This window comes from Nomascus leucogenys, chromosome 1a, assembly GCF_006542625.1.
Source record: "Nomascus leucogenys isolate Asia chromosome 1a, Asia_NLE_v1, whole genome shotgun sequence".
Classification (NCBI taxonomy): domain Eukaryota; kingdom Metazoa; phylum Chordata; class Mammalia; order Primates; family Hylobatidae; genus Nomascus; species Nomascus leucogenys.
The window spans coordinates 4,812,455-4,826,766 of NC_044381.1; the positions used below are offsets into that span (position 1 = coordinate 4,812,455).

A 14,312-nucleotide genomic window follows, 5' to 3' on the forward strand; every position below is an offset into this window, starting at 1 on the left:
CTTCCCCTAGTTTTCCCATTAAAAGTTTGCATAGCCATATATCACAGCCCTTGTTTTACTGTTTACACAATTGTCACCCCAACAGATTGTGAGCTCCCAAAGGGAACGTCTCATTTATTTCTGTATCCCCCAGGTAAGGTATGGTACATGGCTTGCACTCAGTGATCATATGAATGAATGAACACACAATGAGTGAACACATCAGTACACATACTATTTGGGTAAGGTAATTATATACCCTAATTTTTTCCAGGACAACCCTGATTTAGACTGACATTCCGGTGAGACAAACTCACTTTCACTCTCAAAAGTGTCTTAATTTGAAAAATAAAGTATATGCTCACCCTAATTTTAGAGCATTAGGGTATATATTTACCCAAGCATATTGCTCCTGCCTGCCCAGAAACTGGTTATATCATGTTCCAATTTCTCAACAACTTTTTAAACTAGTCATTTAAAAAATCATTCAAAATTCTCCTTCTAACAGATTAACCATTCTCCCTACTCAAGCTCAGTACCTGTGGCCCAAGGAAAGGAAAATAAATGCTGTACTGTGAAATAAAAACACACAGGTTTCATTCCACTTTCTCACCAAACCCCTGTCTATGCCAACCTCCTATATGAACGATGACACCTATTAGACAGATTGGTCTCCCCTCTGGATGAAGGACACATGGCTTCCCAGAGTTAGAGCAGACGTAAAATCAAGCCTTCCCTACTCAGGCTCTGGGTTAACCAACCCACAGATCCACTGTCCAGGGTTACAACAAGCATTGTCTTATTGATAGCTTAGAAGCTCTGACTCAGCAATTACAGGAGAAACTAATAAATCTGCCTGGAAAAAAAAATAAACATCTCTTTTCCAAATCATTCTACGCAGAACTTGAAGAAAACATTTCTGAAAGATCAAAGAGAATGAGATGACCTCTTCTTTTTGGAAAAATAAATGTGTTTGGTCTTTCACTCTACACATTCAAATTCTATCTGGACCCAAAAATGACAACATGACCACCCAAAGAAAAGGTAATCAAGAAATATTCCAAAGGTCACAAAGGGCTTTTCTAATATATTGCCAAACTAATTTTCCACACTGGTGCATTCTGAAAGAACTGAGAAAAACACATTTTAGAATCTCTATATGAACAAATCTCCAAAGGTTCGACATACAGTCCCTTAATCAGATCATTTATGAAAAGATTTACATAATGCTTTATAATTTTAAAGACATTATTTCAAGGCATGAAATTAGAGAAAAACCACAAAACAAATATGAACTAAAAGGAACATTAACCATCATGTAGTTAATGATTTTGTTTAATGAGGATAAAGCCTCAAATATTTAACCTCTTAGGGTTGTTCTCATTATCTATTGTTTTTCATTAATCCTAGAATCACAGGGCAAAGAAACATAAACCACGATTAGCTTCGAAATGTTTGCCCAAATCTGCTATGAATTTATTTTGAGGACAAAGTTCACGAAAGGTCAGTTCCCCAGGTAACCTGAATTAAATGTCTTCTAAAGGGAAACCAAATTAAACCTTTATCAAATGGCAGGTTTCTAAACTGTGTTTTGGGATATGAAATCCGATTTGACAGATGCCTTATAGACCGTGGTCAATGCCCCATCTAATGAGGATTTCTGTGGTTTCACTTTTACCAATACTAAGGGATTTGTAATTTATGGTGACATATATGTGTCTACAGTATGTTGAACACGTGCTTACACAGATAAATATGTTTGTATCTCTTATGTAAAACTGCTGGGAAAGATTTGGTTTAATTTTTTAAATCATGGAGTTTGCTTTTTAATATCTGACAGACCGATGCCTTGTGGGATATGACTTGGAAGCTACACTCACTCTGATCTTTACCAGATGTTCACTGGTGGTATTTCAGCCTCAAGAGACAACGAGGATATTAATGTTAATTTTATTTATTTAATCACATCAGGCAGATTTGATAAAAGAGAAAATTCAATATTTTGGTAATTTACCAACTCTTCAGAAATGTCCATAGTAGCAAAAGCGTTTTGAAGATCATTTTCTATTAAAAGCTGAAAGTCTGCATTGTGTTTGGAAGAGAGAACACTCTACCTTACCTTTAAAAATGGGAACAGGGTGACAAATTCGTCAGTTCCGCTGCTAAATCAAGGAGGCAAGGAGGTGGTGACAATGTATACATGGTTCAGCACAAGACTCCTCCCAAACCTTGACTAATAATTGTAAAGAAAGAGACTCTGAATGTGAAATGGACACTCAGTTGAAAGCCTTCTGCCACTACCAATCAATCTAATATCTTATCTTGTCTCTGAATTTTATTACAAGAGAACATTAAACTACCCTAATCATTGTCAGGACATTGATAATACTGTAGAGATTACTGTCAGGCCATTGAGAATAAGTAGAGATGTACTCTCTACTAAACAGTACATCCCTGCATCTTAACAGAAGTAACAGGGTAGGGTTTTATTTATCTAGCACTAATGTCAGAACTGGAAAACTTTTATAATACTGTTCTCAACCTTGACTCCTCATTAAAATCACCTTGGAAGCTGCATTCTAGGCCAATTACATCACAAATTTTGAAGATGGGACCCAGGTACGGGTACTTCGCATGATTCCAGCATAGCCAGGGTTAAGAACTACAGCCTCAGAAGTTCTAAGTATGGAACAGCTAAATAACTTAACAGTCTCGGAAAGATCAATTTCTCTAGGCTTTGTTCTCATCTAAAAAAATGATATGGGTGGAAAGAAATTGAAGTGTGATAGTAATTGGCTTTCATTTATTTTTAGATAAAAATATATCCTTATAGTTATGAAATATTTCAAATAGGCAGTAAAGTATACCAAACACTATAACAGACACCTATGACACCTATATTACCACCATCAAGTTAAAATAACAATATTTTGCCGTATCTGTTTCAGTTCTCTCTCTGGAAAAAAAGAGAAAGTAAAATTCTCACATCCCATCTCTTCTATTTCCTTCCTTTTGAGATGTAACCACTATCCTAAAGTTACTAATTACCCTGCCCGCATGATTTTACTGTTTAATCACATAATTATTTATCCACCAGAACTATACAATATTGCCCGGTTTGTGTTTAAAAACACATAAATTGTATTAATACCATATATACCCTTTTGCACATATTTTTTTCACTCAACAGTGCTTTTTGAAGTGTATCCATGTTAATAGATATATATGTAATATATATGTGTGTATTTTAATTTTAAACTCCTTTATAATATTTCATTGGGAATACGCCACAGTTTATTGACTTATCTATGGACAGTTATGTTATTTATACTTTTTTGAAAAACAAAAGCAGTAAACCCCATTTTTCAGGTCTCCTTGCCACCATATACAAAAGCTTCTCTAGGGTAGGCACCTAGACACAGTTTTATTGGATAGACTCATCTTCAACCTTACTAGATATTACCAGATTGATCTCCAAGTGGTTACACGAATTTAGTCTCTCCAACAACATTAAAGTGTATCCACTTCTCCATACCCTTATTGATACTTGCTATTATGATAATTTATTCATTATTGCCAATACGAGGATTATGAAGTGGGGATTAAGAATCATGCTTAGATATTTTCCTAAGGTCCCTCTGGTCATAGACCACATCAACACTGAGTCTTATCAAAATAAAAGTGAATGTGAAAAAGGCCTTCCACAGCTTACAATGAATTTACATTTCCTCAAGACATGTCTTACGAGGCCAAAGCTGGCTTGTGAACCCATACACCAGGCCATACAAGAGGAATGGGGACATGGTCCCAGCTCTGTATTTATTTTCCTGAAATCATAATCCAATGTTACTCAAAAAGCACCACTGCCCAATATTCAAGCCAAAGCAAATACTCTGGATTTTGCCAGGCAAAATGCCTGTGGAGAAATGAGTCAATTCATACAAAATTCAAAACTGGTCTTTGGTCAGTGACATTTTCATGAAAATCCATGGGTGGGTAAAAGTTTTGAAAAATTCCTTTTTGCCATTGGATAAAATTCATCCAGGAAAAATAAACAAAATTTAAGTGGAGGCCCACATTCCCCCTAATTCCCTTATCAGCACTCCCTAACCTGCTAGCACAACTGCTTTCAATCGTATATGAAGGCAAGTCATCAGTGTTTCTGATCCTAGCAATAGAACCCTGGATCCCTCTACTCACTCTGCCCCAGACAGGCAAACAGGCTTTCTCATGAGAAGCACCAACAGACACAGCATGCCTAAGCTCATTCAGAACACACTTACTGGGCACGTTACCCAGCCATTGCACACTCTTCAACTTAATGGCAAAAAGACGTACAGTAAAAACGTTCTCGGGGTGCACTCTGTTGGAACCATTCACTATGGATACTGTTAGGGATGATTAGTGTACATCTATTGTTTGGGTTTACACTTCATGTTGTCCTTTTAGGAACATGAAACAGGGGTTTGGGAAAGGGACAGATACAGAGACTCCATGATGTGTTCTGACCTGTGACCTTACCATCTCAGAAAAACTTAATAGAATTCGACAGTTATAGCTGATAATGCTCAAATATTTTGATAATTCTGAGATTTACCAAGGTTGCAGTTGGTCTAAGCTCAGGAAGGTCAAAATAGAGTGATTCAGCACCTAGAAAGTACTATAGTTAATAGATAGCAGTGAACGGAGTCAGGTATTTTAAAATGTAATATTGGCATATCCCGGTTTCTGACTAGCTGAGGTCTGCCTGTCTACAGAGGCCTTTACTTCTCAAGCCCTTTGCCACTGGGTGGGAATGTCTCTGCAATCGAGGCCAGGCCTGGAAAGAGAGCAGCTGGTTGGGCTTTCCACAGAAGCAATAAGAAAGAGATCTACAGAAGGGTGGAGTTGCCGGGGGGAAAGGAAAAGAACCCATTCTCTTCTTCCAGTAAGTTAACCAAATAATAAATTCACAGCCCTCCCCCAGTTCTGCCACCCAGAATCCTGAATGATGTGAATCCCAGGGTTCTGATAAGTCCAGGGAGTTATGGTCAGAGATTCTGAGAATGCGTTCTCTCATGCATGACATGGAATTTGGCATGAGGGAGGATACCAGTGGCAGCCACTTACTGTAAGCAAGCCATCACTGAGTAGCCCTCTCACACACCCCTATTTTACCATAACTTCCAGAAGCTCTTTGTGCTGCTTGTAGCCATGGTCACCAAACACAATGTGGTCATCATTTCTTTCTTGGGTCAATAAGCTAAGCAAGCGACAATGACTAACTCTAACTATCATACACAGAAAATAGCAGTTAAACATGCATAAAACAAAAAATGGCCTGGGTCTTATAATTTAGACTGCTCCTAGCCCTGCAGTGTATGACACAGCCACAAAAAACAAAGATCACTTCGCATTTCCAAAAGAAGAATGTGGCCATTTTACTTGTCAAGGATCTTGAGCTTTCAGTCCACTACCATTAGATTTTAAATCAGTGGGAGATGAAACATTTTAGTTGTAACAGTTGTATGTGTCTGGACTCCAAGACTATAAATATGCGTTTTGCAAAAGGCAGAAAAATACATTTTTTTCCAGGTGCATATCTACTTTAAAAACCAGGTATTCTATCTGTGGATTACAACTTAAGAGGACTGCTAAACTTTCACAGCAAAATTAATTGCTGCCAGTTGGCTATCACCCTACAAATCAAGCAGATGACATGCAGCAACATAACAGTTTTCAGAAGACATACTGCCTATAATACGTATGTTTTAGATGAAAATGAAGGCTTCCTGCTAAAAATATATAGCCCCAGAACTAGAATTGCAGCATTAGTCAGCTCCTAAGAAACCCTGTTTGTTATTTGCACTATTACATGTGTAAATAAATGCTTTGTGATCCTAGATTCGATACACTGTTAAATCACCAATCTGAATTTTATAAAGATTCCACCTAGATGTGGGGAGTGGGCAGAGCAGAGGAAGAGGAATCATCTCCCATACCCATTCTGAACAAGACAATGAGAAGCTGGGCTTAAGCCTGCAAACATTAACCTATCAGCTTATTCTTTCACTGAACTATTTCTATTTTTGATATTCATCATGCACTTCAGCAAAAGTCAACTTTATAAAGTTATATGTCTTTGCAAAGCCTGGGAACAGTAGAAAAATGGGGAAATCCTATTGCACAAAAATTAATTTTGCAATGCAAAAAATATTTTTCTGGATAATTCGAGCCTTTATGTTTATTTCAGTAAAGCCAAATCCAGTAAACTATTTTCAGCCAGGATTAGTCACAACTAAAAGGTTGGACTGTTTTCCTTCAGAGGCTGAATGTCTTTCCTGCCTGCAATAGGCCGGTGTGTTCCAGAGTAAATGGAATTGCCTTCAATTGCTTGTCTCTTTCTGGCATTTTTAATGCAGAACCCTAGCGACAGAGTAAGGCTTTACTGTCTGGAAAGTAATTATTCTTTTCACTCATATAACCTGGCATTCTCGCAATGTATCAGCTTCAGGTTTTCCTTGAGAAAAATCACAATGTGGTGCATAATGTAGTGACAAGAAATGCAATTCCATTCCACAAGAAATTCTTAAAACTTTCAAAAATACCTACTGGGCGGGAAAAAGTGCTTTGAATACTTGCATTTTATCTATCACCTGTTTGGTTTGCTTTTACATGAATCAGAAACCTTGGCCAATCTATAATCAAGCATACAAATAGTCCAGATTCTTTTTCATCACTGACATACTATAGAAAGAAGGAACTTGGGCTGGGGAACCACAGTACAAATAAATTTCTGTTTAAAGTGATTTATATGTTTCACATATTTAGTGACCTGCACCATACTCAATATCCAGGGAATACATAGAAATCTTAGACTTTAACTCTAAATGAAATATTTCTGTCCATCTAAACTAATATAAAACATATGTTCTTCTTTTTCCAATACTTAAGTGGGCTGTCTGAGATTGTGCAAAGCCATCCTGTGATCCCAAGGGTGATGCCCTGCTTATAAACCCTGAGGGTTTCTGTGAGGTGTGAAATTGTTGTGAAATCATTTAAGAATCATATTATTCAAAAATAGTAAACTTTGCCAAGAAACAGAGAGAGTTCCAGGATGGATGTTGTGAAAGGCAGAGGCAAGGAAAAAAGAGACATCAGGCCCACTTCCCTCAGCACCAAAGGCTTCCCTGCCCTTTCTCCTCTTAAAATTGCCTCTTAAAATTAGTTAAGATCCTGTGAGATTCTGCTCCTGTGTATCCCCTGGGTGATTTTATGCCGACTATAAATCATTAGCTAGTCTCTCAACCCTGGAAGGTACAGAGTGCAGGCATGTGGATGCATGCCGAAACACTTTTACTAGCCAAGTTGCTAAGTGGTTGGTGAGTTCCTTTTCAAATATCAAAACCACTCTTCTCCCCATCCCAATTCTAGCCCGGTTATTGGAGGGAAGGAAAAGTCACTGCATATTTGCTTTGGAAAAGAACTAAAGCTTGCTGATGTGCAATCTGTGTCCTTCTGCTCTTGCACATCCATACACATTAAGGAAATTCAAAGTTGGTACCTGGCTGGCATCTCCTTTCCAAGATTTTACACAGTGTGGCAGACTGATCACCTGCTGGGACGGATCATGTACCTTTGCAGAAAGAAATATAGAAATGGAGGGCCACTAATCATGGAGGAAACCTTCCCCTTCCTCAAGCTGAAGAGGAACCCCATCTCATGGATATCTAGACCACCACGCACGCAAACTCCATGGGCCGAGTTAGGAAAAAACACACGTATGCAAAGCAAGCTGGGCCTTCAAGAGAGGTCACCCCTTGCGCTTCGGAAACTCACCGTACACTTGTTGGGCTTCTCCCCGGAGTGGACTCTCATGTGGATCAGCAGTTTATAGCGGGCGTTGAAGGGCTTGTATCTTCGAGGGCAACCGGCCCAGAAGCAAGTGAAGTCCTCCCCTTTGCGCTGGTCGATGTGGACCTTCTCGATGTGCCGCACGAGCTCCTCCTGCTGGTCGTACAGGGCGCTGCAGTCGATCCAGCGGCAGCAATGCTTGCCCCCGACGTCGTCCATCTCCCCGTCGTCGTCCAGGGCGGCCTGGGGCAAGACCAGCTGCTGGCTGTGGGGCCCGAGCTCCGGGTGGTGAAGGTGCGCGTGGGCATGGTAAGGGGGTGGGGGACCTTGGGGCGGCGGCAGAGGAGGGAGAGGAGGCGCGGGGGGCAGGTCTACGGTGCTGCCCGGGAACTCCTCCAGGCGTTCGGTCTTGAACAGGCCGGCCGGCTGGCTGTCGGGGCCCGGCAGGCCGTGCTGCACCACCATGTTGTTGACCAGGCCCGGCTGGAGGCCGCCGTGCTCCAGCTGTTGCATGCGCTCGTACTCCAGGGCCCCGTCCTCGCCGTAGGCCGGCAGCACCAGGCCTCCAGGGGCCACCAGCACGCCCTTCTGGCCGCTGGGCACCGGGCACGGCTGGGGAATGCAGCTGCCGCGCACGCCCAGGAAATGCCCGTAGACCTCTGGCTGCGGGGACATGTTGGCCGGGGAAGCCCTCGACCCGTTGATGTAGGCCACCAAGGACGTGGGCGACGTGCGGATGATGGTATTGAAATCTATCCCCATGCCATCGGACAGCGGGGACAAGGACAGGGCTCTCTTCTTAGAGCGGGCCGAGTGGGACCTGGTGGATGCGTGCCGAGGACTAGGGTAAGGAGAGTGGCTATTTTCCATGCCAAAAAGGTAGGATGGTAATGAGTTAGAGACACTATTGCTGGACACGGATGTCCCGGGAGGAAGGCCAAGGAGATCCCCTAGATCAAGGCCATTCTGAGAGCCGCGGTTGGAGGAGAGCGAAGGGAGGGCCCTGTAGCCGTGAGACCACTCCTGCTTCACACCCGAGGGCGACTGACCTTCCGTCAGACTCAAGGTCGTGGACGCCAAAGATTCACGCGAAATAAGGGACCTGGAACAGCAGCCAGAAAGGAAGAAAAAAAAGATAAACATGTTAGCAGGATATGGATTGCTTAAGAGCTAAAAGAACACTGCATTGACAATCCCTTAAGTATTTCCCCTAATTACATTCTGTGCTAAACACACATTCCTGGGCTAAGATAAAATCCAAGGCTTCTAGTTCCAGGTAAATAACATTTTACCAAGAAGAACAATAAAACCTAACGCTCGCTGAAATAATGTAACAAAAGATCTATTGTTATAAATAATCTTAATACTTTAGTAATAAATAGTCCTTGCTTTATTTTTAAATAACGTTTTCAGTATAGGGGAAAAAGGATAGAGACCTGAGAAAAATTAATGATACCTGTTAAAGCCAACCAAATAAGTATTTGTTAAGCACCTACTGTGTGCAGCATGTTATGACAGGCTTTGCAGAATCTCAGCCTTCAAGTAAAATCCATTTGGGAAAGTAACGTATAAACTCACGCTTTATTTGAAAAAAAAAAGTGAATCCTCAAAGTCAAAGGGTTGTCCAGGGGACTTAATAATTTCACAATTTAGTTTCACTGACATTAAGGAATTATTCTGATTTTTTTAAAGATAGTAATTCACATTGCCAGTTCTCAGTTACATCAAATCACCCCAGAAAATGAAAAAAATATAAAAAGCAGCTATAATATATAAGGGAGTAACAAACTGATAACAAGCCATATCTGGAATTAAGCATTAGAGCCATTCAGGATTTAATCACACTTGCTAGTTGGGTTTTCTGTGAACTCTCGTCCTTAAATCCAAGCAGCTTTGGGCCAAGAGCAGATCATTCACTTTCTGTAGTTCACTTTTGCAACAATTCCTCTCCTATTTTTCTTACCCTTTACAAACATCCCGTATGTCTCACAATATATTATCTGCATATCAGAATGGTTCATAACGTAGCTCTGGTCACTTTAAAATTCATTTTGCTTTACTGTGACATTGTCACCTTGAAAATAAAAATCACTTCTCGATCTTTCGGCTAACTTCAAGTGTGAAAATAATTGAGAATAAAAGATACGTCCCTTGGAAGGAAAATTTGCCACAGTGGCAAGACACAACACGCTGTATTTCTTGACCCAGACATGGCGTATATCAGAAGAACCTGGCTTATTCCATGTACCTGCATTGACTGTCTACTGAGGTCTTTTTTACTGACAAAAAATTAATCACAACAAAACGTTATGCAAAACGTGTATCTTCTCAAAATGAACACATTATTTCCATCTGTTAAACATCAACCTGTCACAAAGGAACTGAGGTAAAAGAGAAGCATTTTCATCCCACCTGCTCATCTTACTCTGTTTCACAAAATGGAAGCCACAAACACCATTTCATACAAGCATATGATATTAGCAAGAAAAACATCTCAGCTCCAAAATGCACAGTACAAGGTGATAACACCATGATCAACGAGATGTTACCATCGAGTGAAGTAATGTTTACCAAAGACAAACATAGCAGGAATTTACATCCAGTTGCCCTTGACATAGATTTTCCTCTTGGTCCACGTCCTTAAATTCAGGTTAGTCTTTTTGCAAGCTCCACAGTGGTTTTGGAACCATCTAGTTTTTAATTCCCCATGGACACTTTTCAATTATTTTCCCAGCACACTTGCAGCATGTGGCTCTTCCTGCAGAGCTCAGCTGACGACTCCTGGTGATTGGATGTCAAGGGCCTTTTGGTCTCTTCCCCAGCAAGATCCAGGAATTACTTTCGGACCCAAACTAAATTAGTAGTCCTGTCATACATGAGGCAGAGACAACTGACTGCTTTACACCTGGAGGTTTAGAAAGTTCATAGAACATAACGAACCAGAGCTTTGGCAGAGCTACATGCCTGAATGGATGCACATTCTCAGGTGCTACAATTGACTGTCACTGTCATACTGGAGCATATTAGATTGTTAAGTCATGACTAACAGACAGAAGTATGTTATCCACCTATATATACTTTGCTTATAAAATTGTATTACTTGGTTTCAGGGCAGCCTATAGTAAAACGTTCATTTGCTCCATTGTTGAGAGATGATTCTCATTTCTCTCAAATTATACCTAAATATGGCTCAATTACAATCCGAGCATAAAGCCATGCAGGCACATTATATAACTTCTTGGGCATCTGAGTTTTCTAAGACAATTATATATTTTTCAGAACGCAAATTCTATATTCTATTCATTAAAGTATTAATATGAACAGAGAACTCTCTTCTATCTCAAACACCTAATGAGAACAAAACTTCCCCAAATGGCCTTTGCCTAGCAGCCAGTCTCCCTCCTGTGTGATTACTCAGATCTTTTAATCTTTCAAAGCTCTAATCCATGAGATCTCTCCCCAGTACACTAGCTCCCTATGAGAGTTCTCTTCCCAAAGAAGTTATATACTGTCTGCAACATGTCTTAAATGTAGTTAACTTCAGGCATCTGTGGGTGTTATATTCTTCAATAAATTTCAAAGTCTTTTAACAGAAGGGATCATTTTTATCTTCCCAGTGCCTACCAGAATGTAAGATACATACTAAGTAATCAAAAAACTGTTGATTAGGAAAGTAAATAAATAATCAATATAATGACAACAGAACATTATTTATGGCACTCACAAAGCATTTTCCCTATGTGTGATCTCATTTGATACAACCTGTCAGTTAAGTAAACTGGATTTTAAAAATAACTTCTATTTTACAAAGAATAAAACAGGGTTTGAGAAATTTCTGCCAGTGACATACACACACACACACACACACACACACACACACACACACCCCAAAGTTCTTAGAGAAATACAAGTGAAGCTGTGCTTGCGGGGCAGTGACCTACTGGATCATACACGTTCTCTATTGTTTTCTTTACACTGTATCCCACATGTGACCCACAATGCTCTGCTTAATTGAAAGACCTGGTATAACAAACAGGCTTAAAGTCACAAAAGCTACGATGGGTACCCAAATTTTCTGTTCTTCCTGCAATAATATGTTGAATGAATGTGAATGGTTCCAAAGGATTCTCCCCTCTAACTCCTGCTGCTACCCACACCAGGCCCACAGCAAAGAAAGTGACAGCTGTATCATCATTTGAGAGCAATCTCCATTTCCATATGCTCATCTGATCCTAATGATATTACTTCTGGTGATTGGTTAATTTGGAACTATATGTAAAAGGAAAGGAGATATATCTTGAACAAAATAAAATTAATAGGAAAACTCAGAAACCCTCAGCAAAAATGATTAGGGCGGCTGGTCAAGCAAGAACTCAGTAACTTGTATGGGGCCATAAAAGCATGAGAGGCATGATGACCATGTCAGATGTTTGCTTCCATGTCAAGCTCAAAAGAAGTTCTAATACATCACATGGAGAATTCCTCAAAAGAAAAGATATATTTCCTGTATATGTAGATCGTGAAAAAGACGGCCAGTCCTAGTCTATCTGGAAATTCGTGTCTATGTGCCTCAGCAAATCCCCCAAAAGAATTAGTACTGTATCTAAAGACAGGATGGCTTTATAAAGTGTTACAATTTACAGAGAGCCTGGAGTGCATCCTCAACCCCCTTAGCCTTCTCTGACCTTTGTGGATATACTCTCAAAGGAAACCATCACCAAGAATTTCTGATTTAGGAAATAAAAATCTAAATACAGTGCCATTTTGGATCTGGAATAACATTCGGTGATGGCTGAACTTTGTCACCGACAAGCTAAGCACTTGGACTTTCTGTGTCCTGGTTCCATCAGGTCTTAAACAGAAATATTTGCAGGTAGTTTGTGAATATTCAACCATAAAATGCAGGATTACATTGCATGTGAAAACACTAGAAAAGCTAAGTATGCTACAAAACCCATGCAGGTAGCATCTGAGTAGAATGTTTGTTTTACTACTCAGTGTTTGTTAGACTGCTCTATGAAACTGCTGTATGATGTTATTGTATCAGCACCTCAGCCTTGTCATTTTAGGGGAAATATATACGATGGCCTCTGTATTCGAGTTTTGGCAAGGCCTAAATCAAGAATGGCTCCTGGATCTTCAAGACGGTAATGTATAGTTTGCATTTATTATTAAGCATGGGTAATCAGAAATGGTTGGGAAATTAATCTAGGCAAATATACAGCATTAAGGCATAATTCTTATTATTGGATTAAATAGAATCCAGCAAAGCTAAGGAAAAAGAGCTTTTCCCAAGATAAGCACACCCAAAAAACATACCCAAAGGAGGTCAAAAGAAAAAATACAAACAGCCAATAAATCTATGAAACTTCATAGATTTATTTATGAAAACTTTAATATTGTCAATAACTAAGAATGCAAATTAAGATAAAATAACATTTTACAGATCAAACTGGCAAAGTTTCTAAACTAGCAAAAGTTCTAAAAATAATAATACCTAGTAATGAATGGTGTCTTAGAAAACAGGCACTCTCTTAGAATGCCGGTTAGTTTATAAATTGCTAGTGAGTTCCTGCAGTACAATTTGAGAATATGTATAAAAAGCCTCAAAACTCTTTTAACACAACAAATTTTACTTTTAAGAATTTATTCTAATAATCAGAATTGTGCAACAAAAGATGTACAGAGCTGATACAATAAAGCATTATTTATAATATTTAAAGAATGGGAAACAACTAAGTGCCAACTAACAAAAGACTGATTTTTAAAATTATAATTTTATTTATACACTTTCTTTATAAAGTGGAATCCTGGACAGGAAGAAGCCATTATATGATGTTGAAAGAGGCTTTTATTATAAAAGCTTATAATACATTAACGGGAAAAAGGTAATTAAAAACTATGTAGATTACTAGATCAATTTAGTGGAAAGGAAAACCTATGTTTATTGTATATGTTTGACTATAACTGGAAGGATGTGTATCAAAATTCCACCCATGGCTTGTCTCTGGGGATAGAATTCAGGATGACTGTCATTTAGTGCTTGGTACTTTTCCATGTTTTCCACATTTTCTACAGTGAATAAGAATTATATAATCAGGAAAAACAATACATTTTGCAGCTTTTCATAGGGCAGCATCTCTTAAACTGGACGGTTCATGCCCCCTTTTCCACTTCCATCCACTCCCAGCATGCACCCAATGTATAAAACACTAAGCTGATTCTCTCTCCATCTTCTCTTTATCTCCAGTAAAATGTTCAACTTTGCTTCTTACTGAACTGTTGCCCCTTATTCTTTCTCTCCATTGATGAAATACACAAACCAAGGCTCACAAATAAATGCAACCTTTCCAAATTGCTAAAGGTAAGTTCTATATTTCACCAAGCCAATTCCCAATTCCTGTTTCTTTGCTCATCCGAAAAACAAAATTCCATAGAAGGACTCAAATAATAAATACACAGTCAAAAACACTTGTCAGTGAATCGTTAAGGTATTGTCT

The 14,312-nt window shown here is 39.3% G+C and overlaps 1 protein-coding gene across 1 annotated transcript in view; it reads right to left on the reverse strand.

Annotated features, from left to right (window-relative positions):
* The window catches only part of GLIS3 (GLIS family zinc finger 3), a 471,085-nt gene that overhangs the window by 296,793 nt on the left and 159,980 nt on the right, over positions 1-14,312 (reverse strand). The window contains exon 3 of the mRNA XM_030801507.1: positions 7,798-8,914. Coding sequence (XP_030657367.1) covers positions 7,798-8,914 — 1,117 coding nt within the window. The remainder of the gene's footprint in view (positions 1-7,797; positions 8,915-14,312) is intronic.